The sequence below is a fragment of the Podarcis vaucheri genome (assembly GCF_965113315.1).
Source record: "Podarcis vaucheri genome assembly, chromosome: 1".
Taxonomy (NCBI): Eukaryota; Metazoa; Chordata; class Lepidosauria; order Squamata; family Lacertidae; genus Podarcis; species Podarcis vaucheri.
Genome location: NC_138759.1, coordinates 58,896,690 through 58,910,931, shown reverse-complemented (window position 1 = coordinate 58,910,931; position 14,242 = coordinate 58,896,690). Strand labels below are relative to the sequence as shown.

Genomic DNA, 14,242 nt, shown 5'->3' with positions numbered 1-14,242 from the left:
TAAATGGTTCGGTAATGCCAATAAAGTTTTTACTAGGATTTTGAAACAGCCAAACATCTGATATGGTATTTAAAATGTAAGGGCCAGTGTCATTGTGTAATCAGTTCTTTGTTTTTCTCTAATTCACAGATTTGAATATAAGTTGCAGATATGCAGGTGTTTTCCACGTTGAGAAAAACCGCCGTTATAGCCTTTCAAGAGAAGAGGCCATTGAGCTTTGTAAAGCTCTCAACAGCACCCTTCCAACATGGGACCAGATGCAGAAAGCTTATGACCAAGGATTTGAAACCTGCAGGTAGGAAATCTACAGGTGTACTTTCAAAAAGTTTTTGATAGTTTGTTTTTAGGAATTGAAGTCCAATAACATCTGAAGCGACACCGGTTCCCCACCCCCTGCCTTAGAACAAGCCTGTAAAATAGAACAGCATAGTAATCCCACATCTTTCATTCAGCCCCAAGGGTTACATGTACCGGCATATGCGAAAATTGTGTGTAGCAGGTGAGGGGGAGAGAATATCCCCAGCGCTCTCAGAGCTGGTGTGCTGAGGGGGCCTTGCCCAGCAAGCCAGGTGGAACACTTAAAAGTTCCCTTTGCAACAGGTCCACTTGGCTTACCCAGCATGAAAAGAGATTTTAAGCACTCGGCTGTGCTTGTGGGACAATGCCTGGTCAGTGCAATGGTTCTAGAAGGCTAGGGATGCTCCTGCGAGATCTCACTGAGCATCCCATAGTGTGCCGAGCAGGTGTGGCCCAGCAAGCAAGGTGGAGAGCTTAAGAGCTCTTTTTGCACTCCGTAACTCCAAACAGACTCAGCATGAAAATAGCTTTTAAGCTCTCTTCCGCCTTGCTTGGGGACTTGTGCAATTTCAATCAGCCTGCCTTCAACTGCATATGGCTGAAATTGCACAGGTCAGATGCATGTAAGATGCGGGATTAATGTAGCATTACCCCATGTCAGATGGAGAGACTGAGAGAATAATGTCTTGTTTGCCTTAAGGCCACCTAGGCAGTACCCAGCCAAGCCATCTCCTGCTGCTAATTACCCTGTTAGTCACTTTGTTGTGCCAAATATCATCATCAGCATTGCGTATAAGTACAATAAATATTTACCAGCATTCCTGCCCACCTGCAGAGATGTACGTGCCACAGGGCAGCTTCCACATTGATCTGGCAGTTGGGTTGTCTGGAAGGGATTGTTACTTACCTTGGGCAACTACATGGAAGCAGAACCGCAGCCAAGGGCAACATATACCTCATTAACTTAACATATTAAATTAGCTTAGGCCGCGTGTGTGGCACCATTACTAATAATTAAATTTTATGAACATGCAACTGAGGGAAAGCAAATTGATAAAGCACCACCTTCTTGTCTATAACACAACCACCTAAGTACTCCTAAGTCCATTCTGTCAAAAGGTTTAACTGTGTTGCTTTTGCATCTTTATGATGTGAATTTTATTGCTGGTTTGTAAGCTACACAGTGCTTGGACTTGTGTAAGAGTTCAAAATACGCGGAGTAAAGGCAAATTCATTGGTATGGAAAGTAATCAGCCTAATTAGCATGGTAAGTAATTAGATTAGTTAGTTTCTGATGGTGCAATTGTTCAAAAATATTTAACTGTGTATGGAATAAATGTCAAGCAGAGTTATTAATAGTTGCATAGTCTCCAGGAAGCATTAGCAAAAGGTCTTCACAGTCTTGTTTTCCCTAAGGGCCTGAGTTGCATTATTATTCCTTTTTGCAGGGTATGGGATATAAATTAATGGGATAAACAGAATTATAGTAGAAAAATATGAAGGAACCATCTTATCCAAAATAATGGTCAATGAAGTTATAGAAAAGTCTCTTCAGGCACAATTGGCAAAATTCTTCTTTTTTTTTAATGCTGCGTTCTGGCTTTTTCCCACCCACCACCCCAAGCTGGGAGGTGTGGGGGAAAGCCCTGTTGTGTAAGTCCTCGTGCAGACTTCCGCTAGCAGGACTCATTAGTTGAATCCTGCCCAAGGAGCAAAAATGATTTAACTAATTCCTTTTTATTTATAGCCCATCCTTCCCAAGGGGCTCTGGAAAGGTTATTGCAATTCTAGATAGGGCCGGGATTGTGTGCCTTCTTGCAGTAATGGCAGTGGTGAGACTATCTATCCAGTAGATATTTTTTCCTATCTTTAAAGTATTCAGACAGAATGCATGTTCTCTTAGATCACAGCCACACATAGTTAGGATGAGACGGAACCTTAAAGATCCTTCTAAATTTCAAAACTTGGGAGACGGAGAGATTTTTTCCATAATGGACAGCTGAATATCCCATATTATGATGTATTTTCTTATGCAAGGGGTTTAAAAGATTAGTATGGTGCCTAGGCTTGTTACAGAGGATGAGACGGTTCAGGGTTGCTTTGTACATACCATGCTAACAACCCTGGCAACTCTGTCACATCAGACATGCATTGGCTCTGAAGAAACAGGTTCTGGTTTGGTAGATAGTGTTGTTGGACTCACATTGGCAACAGCATGTTTTGCCAATGTTTTGCAATGCAGTGACCTTAATAGTACAGTGGAAATAGTTATGATCAAGAATTACTCATGTTTCTAAGGCCCGGACCGTGGCTCAGTGAGGAAACTGGGACCTAACTGTTGTGTTCAAGTTCCACAACTGGAAGGGAAAAGGTAATATCATGTTGCATGATATTACCTTAAGCCTTGCTAGTTTATGGGAGATGGTTTCTGAATATTTAACGCAATGAGTGCCTAAGGAAGGTCCTAATTCAGGTCATAATGAAAGGGTGTAGGGTGAAACAAGAAGAGTCTGGTCGGGAGGGGGGGTGGAGAAATCAGAGCTTCTGCACCTTTTGTGGAGCAGGGAATTTCCACAGGTTTTAAGGCAACCCATTAGAGAAGCCCTGTCATATTTTGCAGGAAACTAGTGCCACAATGCCAATGTCCCTGTGCATTCATCTGAAAAGGGCTTCACTTTCTCCTTGAGTTGATCTGTTACTAAAAAGCCATTGCTATAGTACAGTGGCTTTACTGTACACCTCAGAACAAAAGAAGTAACACTTTAACAGCCTGATTCTACACACATTTACTTGGAAATCAGTCCCAGGTTGACAGGGATCACATTGATGGAGTATAATTTTCTGCACCTCAATCCTGAACCAGAGGGTTGTATCCAGCACTGCATGAATAGCATTCCATTCATGAAATAACACGTTTTATTCTTCTCCTGTCTCTGCACAATCAGTTTTATTCTTCTCCTGTCTCTGCACAAAATCTGTGCTAGCTGCTACACAACCTCTCTTTGAGGTTGTGCAGTGGACTGCAGAGGAGGGTGGGGAAATCTGTTGTACTAGTGGGTGATAGTTGCACAAATGGAAGAGCAGCATTCTATACAAGCCAGAGTTTCAGCAGTGGCTACCTTAGGGCCTGTCCAAATTTCTGCTTGTGCCTCTGCTTCCCCCCAAGGAAAAGCCACTCTTTACCACTGAACTGGATCAAACGCTGATTGGGTTTTACGCAGATTAATGCTTGCCTACAATTCAGCAGGTTTCAAATGGAAAACCTTTAGGACCTGTGCTTTCTATACAGAGAGTAAGCGGAAGTGTAGATGAGTCCTTAGCTGTCTCTCCCCAATCAAAAGCCATTTTTAAAAGGAGGGGGGTGCAGAGATGTTGATTAACTTTTAATAAACCTTTTTGGCAAAGAAGATTTAAAGGAAATCAGTACTAAATGTACTAGAAACTCAGGATAGTACTGCAAAATAACCTTCATTTGTTACATAATTTTATTAACCACATGTTCCACTGAAACATTCATTGAATCAGTTTATGGAGTTCCATATATGCTGGAAAGCCCTATGCTCAGTACAGAACAGCAAGGGGGACGTTACTTATTTTAGCCAGCATTCCATGTGTAGATTATTGCTACATTTCAACATTTTATTGAAGCTTTGCAAAGTTTAGAGCGTGGTATGTTTTTCATCATCCTTGCTTCTCCTTCATTGTTGTGCTCTGCCCTTTTTTGCAATAACTCCACCAGTTTCTTCTGCTGGTAAGTTAGGAAAATATAGAGACTAGGTTAATGGAACACAGACCGGAAAGAGATTGCTTATAGCTCCCTAGTATAACCCTTTGTGTAAATATGGGGCCATTCACCCTTTAATATTTTATTCCCACCCACCACAGTGACATCTGGAATTCAGAACACAGCAGCTTGCACAGCAAAAGCTTTAGATGCTCCAAGACAGTGGGCCTACCAATTGTGCTGCAGGAAAATTCCTTCCCTTTCCAAATCCAGTGTCCTAATGTCATTCCTAATGACCAGTACATACCTGACAAATCATTTATATTGTTACATCCAATTAATCAGTGACGCCACCTAATAATGAATCAAGCCTTTAGTCTATCTAGCTCAGTACTTTCAGTAGCACCTTAGAGACCAACTAAGTTTGTTATGGGTATGGAGCTTTCGTGTGCATGCACACTTCTTCAGATACAGTGTGCATGCACACGAAAGCTCACACCCATAACAAACTTAGTTAGTCTCTAAGGTGCTATTGGCGCTGTGGGTTAAACAACAGAGCCTAGGACTTGCTGATCAGAAGGTTGGTGGTTCGAATCCCCGCAACAGGGTGAGCTCCCATTGCTCGGTCCCTGCTCCTGCCAACCTAGCAGTTCAAAAGCACATCAAAGTGCAATTAGATAAATAGGTACCGCTCTGGCGGGAAGGTAAACAGCATTTCCGTGCGCTTCTCTGGTTCGCCAGAAGCAGCTTCGTCATGCTGGCCACATGACCTGGAAGCTGTACGCCGGCTTCCTCGGCCAATAAAGCGAGATGAGCGTCGCAACCCCAGAGTTTGTCACGACTGGACGTAATGGTTAGGGGTCCCTTTACCTTTAAGGTGCTATTGGAAGGATTTTTTTTTTATTTTGTTTCAGCTACAGCAGACCAACACGGCTACCTACCTATGACTAGCTCAGTACTGTCTAAGCTGTGTGCAGTTGCTTTCTAGAATTTCAGATAGCACTGTTTCTCAACCCTGCTACCTGGGATTTTTATTTTAAACAAGAGATATCAGAAGTACATGGAGTCAGGTGCCTGCATGTTCTTTCTTACTCAAATATTGTCCCTTCCATTTCCTATTCCATTTCCTACAATGAGCATTTCTATTTAAAAAATAAAACAAAAGCAAAACATCTGGAACCCATTGTGGTGTATATTCAATACAGCAATATTAAGAATAACAATATGTCCCATCTGCTGTCTCTAGAAGAGCAGAGTTTCTGGGACTCTTAACTTGGACCTTCCAAAGCATTTTCCCAAATGGTTGAATCCACTGCAGTACTATAGTGCCATAATTGTTCTATAATTCGTTTAAAAGATCTAGTAGAGTGCAGGATGGATCATGGCGATACACACACACACACACACACACATCAATTATGTGGACAGAATCAGGGTCAGTATACAGTAGTAGTAGTAGTAGTAGTAGTATTTATATGCTGCCCATCTGAGTTGCCCCAGCTACTCTGAGCGCCTTCCAACAAATTATAAAACCACAGTAAAGCATCAAGCTTTAAAAACTTCCCTAAACAGGGCTGCCTTCAGATGTCTTCTAAACATCAGATAGTTGTTTATTTCCTTGACATCTGACAGGAGGTCATTCCACAGGGTGGGCCCGAGAAGGCCCTCTTTCTGGTTCTGTGTAGTTTTACTTCTCGCAGTGAGAGAACTGTCAGGATGTCCTCAGAGCTAGATCTCAGTGTCTGGGCTGAATGATGGGGGGAAAGATGCTCCTTCAGTTTGGCTGATGTGGTTCCTTCACAGATGCTTTGTGGTAGTATACAATTCTGTGTACATTGGTTATTTACCTAGATGCATCAATATGTTTATGCCTCTTTTTCCTAGATATGGTTATATAGAAGAAAAAATTGTAGTTCCTCGACACACCCCTTATGCGCTCTGCGCAGCAAACCACACTGGGATATACGTACTTTCGTCAAATATATCCGACAAATATGATACATATTGCTTCAATTCATCAGGTATGTTTGGGTTTGTTCACATGCTTCCTAACAGAGATATTTTGCTGCCGCACATGCTATGTCTCAGTTTGTTGAAATAAATGTTATATCTTACAAAGCGGAATATGCAGGAGACATATGCTAAAAACAGATTTTTTGGGCATGCCTGCATAACTGCTGACACACCAAGTTGAACATATTCAACCAGTCATCATATATTGCGGCCCAACCCCTCCCCACTTTTTTGCAATTTCCAGCAGGCAACAAAAAAACCAGTCTGCAGATCAGAAATGTAGAGGCCTCCTCATGCATTTGGTGTACTTCTCCACAAAAATTGCTCTAAAAATTGGACTCTACCCACTGCAAACCTCAATAAATGGCTCAGGCCTCAGTGTACAGCTGTCGCCATCATATCCCATTTGGCTAATGAAGTCTGGTGGATTTAGGCAACTGGGGCAGGATCTCAGTGTCCTGAGAAACAAACATTTGCATTGCGGTCCAGATGGGGCTGATATGTCCTAAGAAGCTGACATGTGGCTGAACGGTGAGAGTCCTATCCCTTCGTCCCTCCCCACAAAATTAAATGTTCGGATGATGCTGGCTTAAAAAGCAGGAAAGGTCTAACTACAACAGTCTTGAGTGTGTGGGGCAGTTAGGAAGGAGATGATGTTTCTGATACACACAAACAGTTACAGGCCATACAAATTTTGAAGTTTTTAAGGATTTATCTGCTTTACATTCTAATTATGCATCTCAGCTTCTATTTTTTAACAGAAACTCACACTTAGCATGATTACAATCTGCATTTGTATTGGCATTGTTTTAAATACGTTTTATTACTTGTTTGTCAGCTTCTGTGGTAGGAAAAGTGGGATATAAATTTAGTAAGTGAATGAATGAATGTAGTATGTATGCCAATTCCAACTTCAAGACCCTAAACCTACAGGTGTGGAAGACTTACTTTTGTCCATGGGATGGTTGAGTTCTCAGCTGAAGCCTGTTGCATAGCCACCGCTTTAGTGTCGGTTCTCATTTCCTTTGTTGCTTCTAACAAAAATTAACCAGATAATATTTTGCTCTCCCCTTTGTAGAATCAAGGGACATAGTTTGTGACCCCGTCATAAAGTTATACTCCATTTGGCCTGATGAAGATAGCAAAATAGGTAAGAGCTGAATTTCATACATTTTTGTGTTGAGCTATATTTTGCAGGCTCTGAAGCAAACCTTTGCAAACATTTAATGTGCCATAAGAAAGCATATTCAGAAAATGTGTACAGAGTTTTGTATACATTTTAGAATAGAATAACCTCCTATAGGTATTTAGTATAATCTAGTACAACTTCATGGTGTAATCATCTGCCTGATTTTTAAACTATTTATTTTCCATTTATCTGCTAGAATTAGGCCTTATAAGATCATTCGGAGGTGATAAAAATCAGCCATATTATTATCAAATTAAATAAGTGAGACCCTGCAGCAAAATTTTGTGTATAGGTGTTTCTGTCCTCTAACTTCTCTCCCACTGACTATTTCTTGGCTTAGAGCCTTTGAAACACATGCATTAATCTCCATGTTCTTTTTGGTACATTGCAAGAAGCATTTGTGCATCTTCTTCCTTGATGGATGTTTATTTTAACACGCATTGCCTGCCTTGGTTGAATCCAGAACACATTGTCAGACTTGAATAAGTCACTGTATTGGATAGTTTATCAAACATACTGATTATCCTGTCAACAGTACAATGAAGTAGATTGTTACAGGCGGCAGACAGTTCTTGAATGTAATATTCACGAGACACAATAATTGTTTTAATATATCTAAATAACTATCAAACTGTCTATCAAAAGCACTGAAGATTAGAAAGAAATAGTTTCAAGTTGTAGCAAAGCACATTTAGATTGGCCATTGTACAACGAGCAGAACAACTAGAAAATGAAGGAGCGTGTAACACCTCTTCCCCTGCAATCCTTTAAATGACAATCTGTCATGGATAGTTCAAGCCTAGCAAACTGTTCTCCAAAGGATTTTGCTACATGCTCCTTCTAACCTATTGGCTTTATGAGTCTCCTGCAAAAAGAAAGCAACATAGGGAAGTCTGCAGGTGCATGGCCTTCTGTATTGCACTTTGTTGGAAAACATTTTACTATCCTAGCAGCAAATGCCATTGCATAGATAGTGCATGACACAATTCAGAGTACAAAAAAGTTCCCACAGGGCAGAGTGCCTTAAGTGCACGATAAAGCCTTTCCTACTCCCAGGAGGGAAGGGGTTGTGAGCGGGAGACGATTCCTGCGTCATGCAGGGGGCGTTCCGCCCCCTGCTTCAACTCCAAGGCTGGCGCCACGCCCCTCCCCAGTTGGGCACCCAATAGGGAAGCTCAACAGGGGCGTGGCTTGCTTCTCAAACGCAGCCGCGCCAGCCCATCCCCACCATTGCACACACATTTTCTTCTAGTCACCCACCCTCCACTCCCTTTAGCTGTTCCTGAGACTTTGCTATGGACCTCTGGTTGGTTGCCGTGTTTAACCAGGGGGACTGGTAGGAGTTTTTTCCAATTGGCTAAATTGGCCCAGCCTCTTGGTTTTTTTCGCCTACCTCGTAGCAACCGTCACAACTTTCGTGGTATTTGGCGGTTAGGCATTGGAATGTGTTGTTGGTGTTTCGGGGGGCAAGGTGTGGCCATCGCCTTCCCCGACAATTTTGGGTATTCCGCTAAAGGAATCCGGCAGTCGTGGATCCTGTCCGATGCCCGTGTGGCGGGGGGTCATGGCACGACCCTCGGTGACATCAGGAAGAGAGCCTATAGTTGGATTAGCATCAACAGGCTCCCCCTACTGGTGGTCAACCCCTCCTCAGACTCACCCCTCTACGAGTGGGTGGAGTCTAAGGTTCCGTGGTCCAATGCCTAAGCCAATACCTTCTCACATGCTGTAATCAATAAAGTTGTGGCCTTTACCTTACCCATTAACGTTACATTCTGTGTCCACGTGTCTTTATTCCCCAAGCGGGGATCGGGTCCTCGAATTACAACCACAGAATGGCTACGTTTTACGAAGAAGAGATGACTTGTACAATTTGCATCCAACTACTTTGTACATAAAACATTCTAAAAGTGGTCAGGAGAATATAACCACTTGTCTTCTTATACGTATGCCTATGTGGAAAGGTTTTCCTCATCATTTGGCAGGATCTTGACATTAGCCCAGTTTGGGCACAATTTTAACTGCAGTTTAGGACTATGCAAACAATCCTTAGGCTTGTACACTCCAGCTTTCTCTCTCCTCCTGTACCATGTCCATGAGGAGATTGGAAACACCCATTGCTTCTTTTTAATTAACTGCAGTTTATCATTAAGCCTAAGAAGGATTAACTGTGGTTAGTCTAAACTTAAATTGTTTTTTTTAAAACAATCCAGAATCAAATCATAGTTTATCATCCTGGCTTGTTTCAAAAACCATAGTTTAGTTTGAACTAATCAGAGTTTCCGATTCAGATGTAACAATAAACACTGGTTGCCTCTTCGTAGAACAGATGGGAGTATGTAAGTGTGACACTCACTGCTGCTTAAAACAAGGTTTGAACTTGGCTCTAAGTAGTTGAAGGCACAGGTTCCGTGGTAAGTTACCACATGGGAGATAGTACTGCAACAGGACAGCTATCTTGCTGGAAATGTTCCTCTGTTCAGCTATGTTTAGTTCCTTACTTCCTCTTTCCGACAGAAATATACAATCCTGATGGATCACACTATATTGATGGAGAGAGATTCACAAAACGGCCACCCATTAATGAAGATGAAAATACTGGTGGCAGTGGTTCTGCAAATGACAGATCAACGACAGATCCCAATGTTATCAGTCCGGGTATCTCGTCACGTTTTCCCCATCATACAGGTATCACTGGGATTTACTACTTAAGTCATGATGTGAAAAAGTAGCAACTATCAATGAGGATAATTTCCTTCTGCCATAAACAAAAGAATATTGTAAATGATTCATCTAACATAGTGCCGATAAATTCTAGAGTAGTGCCCTTGTTAGTCTATTATAGCAGAAACTAGAGTACTGCTCCAGTAATATAATGAAAAAATGCACAAAGTTGTTCGAAGAATTCATAATGAAAACAGTATGGGTGGTAGGTCACTCATTTATCCATTATGCAACTCATTTATCTATTATTACACAGATGATGGTACTTTTACCTCAAAAGAGCCTTTTGCGGGGAAGGATGAAGATGCAACTGATGTTCCAAATACACATGATGGCCACCATGAAGGAGGACATTCTAAAGACCAGCAGCCCCAAAGTCCTAGTAAGTGTAACAATTGTATTAGGTACATTTTATGTAAACTTTCCTGTTCTTCTGGAAGAGACAAGAAGGGAAATGTGATGTGTGGTAGAAATAAGATTGAATAAGGATTAGTTTGCACAATCTTTATGTTGTGTAGTTGTGTACATTGTTGCAGTGGTGAGCTCACGATCAGTGTTGCTCTTTGTCCCTAGTGTGGCATGTCTGATTGGTCCAGAGGCATGATATGTCTCCCTCAAAAAAGGGAAGACTGATCTCATGGTTAGTGTATGTATGCTGATCACAAATAAATTCTACTTGTAGTGGTGGAATGTGCATGGGCCTGATACCCACTCCATGAAGCAGTGCTATGTAGAATGTACAAGTTTGCCAAATCTAGCCTCTACAAGTCTGTGTTTAAAGTTGTGATTAATTAAACTATTGCATTAATATCTCCAGTGTGCTATTGTGTCAGATGTCCAGGAGTCTTCTGGAAATATGCAACTAGGCTCTTCAGAAAGCTGTCTTCCATTTGTGAAAGGCATTTTTCCTTTTGATACATACTGCATGAGTATGTGGTTTTCAGTTAATTGAGGCCATACTGACAGAATGGTGCTTGAGGATCCCTTTTTTCTCAGTTGGACAATATAGAAAAACTAAAAAATATTCATTGAAAATCTAAAGGGTAGTTCTATGGCTATTTGTTTGAATTAGAAGTCTAGATTCATCTGGTCATCTCTCAGGGATGGAGAGAAGCCTCAGTTTGAGATTCTGTGATCCAGGTTTTCCTGATAGGAGTTAAAAATGTTGCTTTCATCTTGGAGTTCTTTGTATGCACTTAATTTTTGTGTCTCATGAAATGTGTGTGTGTGTGTGTGTGTGTGTGTGTGTGTGTGTGTGTGAGAGAGAGAGAGAGAGAGAGAGAGAGAGAGAGAGAGAGAATGAATTCTCTGACCAGAGCCCAGATGATTTTGATATCTCTCTGGATCACCACTTTTCACACGAACTATTATTAAGGCATCATTTATCATTTATTTGTATGGTCATCTCAATACATGCAAGTTGGCCAGCACTGCCATTTAAATGGGCTTCTTTTGATCATTCACTGAAATGTACGTTTTAGCTGCTGAATGATGTGGTTGACATTGCAACTTTCTAGATAAACCTGTTTAGGTTTACTTTGGGACTTCTTGAAGAAATAATGAGCAAGAAGGAAATTAGCTGCATGCTAGCAACAAAAATGTATTTTAATGGTCTCACACAGTAGTGTCACTAGTTATTTCCTGCTTCTTAAAATAATGTTAATTCTCCCCCCCCCTCAGTGCAAGGTAACTCCTAATGTTGAGTAAAATGTACAATTTGCACTGGTGGTAGTGACTTCCCTTCATGTAGCAATGCATAACATGGAGAAAGGCTTCACTAACAGCTGATGCTCCGGAAGCCAGGGCAGGGCGTAAAGGTGCTGGAAGGAAGATTGGTATTAGGGATGTGTGAAATATGTCCTGCATGCTGGGACAGCAAGAATTTGAGGCCAATACCTGCAAAAGCAGTGTGTTTGAATCACCGGCTTTACACTGCATGCGTATTGTCATTCATAACTGCACGATTTAAATGTTTGCATCAAAACGTAGACAGCAGTACAGATTTGAACCAGTTTTGCACATCACTTGTACAGTTGCCTTTACTGGAAAATCTTGTGCAATTCACACCACAGCTATTTCTTTTCACAGATAATAGTTGTGGGTCTGCTGCTTACATGTCATTCTAACTTGCAACAGTAGATTTGTGGAATTGGCAGCGGAGCAGAAACTTGTGAATACGTGTGCGTTTCTAATCTTGATCTCAGCTTTCTCGCTTCAAGGGTGGTCTAAGGAATTATAGCGATTGGAGATTCAAACCAGCTTTTTGAGAAATGATGGCAAGTTCATAAGCTAGATACTCCCAAACTATATAAGTTCATGAAAAGGGCAAGCTGATATAAGGAGTATTAAAGAGCCAGCCAATAAAACCACTTAGCACTAATCTAATTAGTCCACTAGCCTGGACCAAACCAACTTCTTGATTTTATAAATGTATAATTAATGGTACTTTAAAATTGCTGCAGCTGTTTGATCTAGAATTGGTTATTTATTTATTTATTTGGTCTCTTGTTACAGTTGTCCATGTTGCACATTATCACCAGGACATCATCTGCAAAATAAATAATTGTTTTTAGTTGTTCTGAATTTTGAGGCTGAATAAAACAGTGGTCTTTTCTCTGCAGTTCTGCTCTATAACTAGATCAAAGGTCATCCTGAGCCTGTTGATCTGTGCACTGGTGCAACCAGGGATTGGGGGTCTTCCTCTTAGCTGCTTCATCCTCTTGATGCACCCCTGTTGTTTCTGGGGGTCTTTGTGTTTGCGAAACAAATTCCCCTGCCTAAGATTTCTATTTTGTCAACCGAATTGCATTCCAGCCAAGCACTGAATACATTCTGTTGTATGTTTAGTATGTATTTATTCCATACATTTCTGTACACTAAACTTTGGTTAGATGAAACCTTAAGTTTGGGAAGAGGCTTCAGTTGACTGCTAATCCTGCTATGCTTGTGTTGCTTCTTGGGGAACGAACCCATCAGAAGTCTACTTCCATGCTTCATTTAAGAAGAGGCTGGATGGCCATCTCTCAGGGATGCCATGGTTGCAGCCTGCATTGAGCAGTGGGCTGGGCTATATTGCCTGCAATACCCCTTCCATTTTGTCTGATTCTGTGAACCTAATAGATAATTACTGATTGTCAGATGATGTTGCTGTACTGGAAATCATCCAAGAAAATGGGCGATGTTATACTCTGAGTGAAGAATAAATGCCATTCCTTGCACATGTTTTGGGAACTCAAAGCTGAAAACTAAGAATTGCTGTTCTTAGAATAAACATGAAAGCAACAAGCTGTCATTTGGAAAAAAAATACATGAAATAATTTCCAGCATGAACATCTTTGCTATATTCACTCTCACATTTTCCATTGTGCTGAAATGGAAAGATACCGCTTGGTTTGTCTTCTCACCAGTGAGATTTTTCTTTCTTCTCATTGATCTCTTTCTCTCCACCAAGGCTTTTCCCCCTTTGGATTGCTGCTGCTTTCCCTCTTATCATTGAGAATGCTCTCCATCAGGTTTACATCTCCTCATCTCACAGAGTGATGTAAATGAATGGATGAGGAAATGATAGCGCTCTTCCCTTTCTCTGCACGGCCACAAGGAAAAGACCAAGACTCAGCACTGGAACAGAAGTAAATAATGATGGAAAATGTTCAGCAAGTAACTCCTTAAACCATCCTCATAGTGCACAAGAGCACTAAATTCCAGTTTTGCTTTTCCAGTTATGGCTAAATATTCAAATGTGTTGTGGATAAAAATGAAAATCTTTACAACCCTTTAACTTCATCATGACAGATTTAGACTCACATGAGAAGCAAGAAGATCCAACAGAAGAATACAAAACACCTGGACTCGAAGGGGATAAGTATGGCAGAAAAACTCAGCTTTCTCCTAGTATCAGTAAGCACAATTCTTTTTACTGGGAAAATGGCCTTGTAGATATTTTCTGAAGCTTACTCATACTTGCTTATTCTCCCAACATACACTCAGCCTTCACATCTTTAATTTGCACTCACATTATTCATACCATTTAGTGTGTTATTCTGGCTTCTTTTCTCTCTGTTGGTGCCCCTTTATACATTTTCCTTATTTTGGATTATGGCCAAGCTGAGGACTATTTGCCTGTGTTGTATAAACAAACAAACTAACAAACTCAACATTAACGCCATTCAAGAACACAGGATGTGATCCTTCATTCTCCATTAAGAGGAAGTCCTGGTGATGGTGATGGAAGACAGATTAATGGAGTTAATCTGCCACAGCATATATCCAACCTGTTAGTTACTCTGCCATCATTA

The 14,242-nt window shown here is 41.1% G+C and overlaps 1 protein-coding gene across 17 annotated transcripts in view; it reads left to right on the top strand.

The window, feature by feature from the left end:
* Positions 1 to 14,242, top strand: part of CD44 (CD44 molecule (IN blood group)) — a 69,422-nt gene that overhangs the window by 30,402 nt on the left and 24,778 nt on the right. For 16 of the 17 annotated variants that reach the window (XM_082224085.1, XM_082224084.1, XM_082224083.1 and 13 more), the window contains exons 2-7: positions 130 to 295; positions 5,906 to 6,042; positions 7,113 to 7,184; positions 9,741 to 9,911; positions 10,204 to 10,329; positions 13,740 to 13,844. In XM_082224085.1, coding sequence (XP_082080211.1) covers positions 130 to 295; positions 5,906 to 6,042; positions 7,113 to 7,184; positions 9,741 to 9,911; positions 10,204 to 10,329; positions 13,740 to 13,844 — 777 coding nt within the window. The remainder of the gene's footprint in view (positions 1 to 129; positions 296 to 5,905; positions 6,043 to 7,112; positions 7,185 to 9,740; positions 9,912 to 10,203; positions 10,330 to 13,739; positions 13,845 to 14,242) is intronic. The other variant, XM_082224080.1, reaches the window with a different exon arrangement.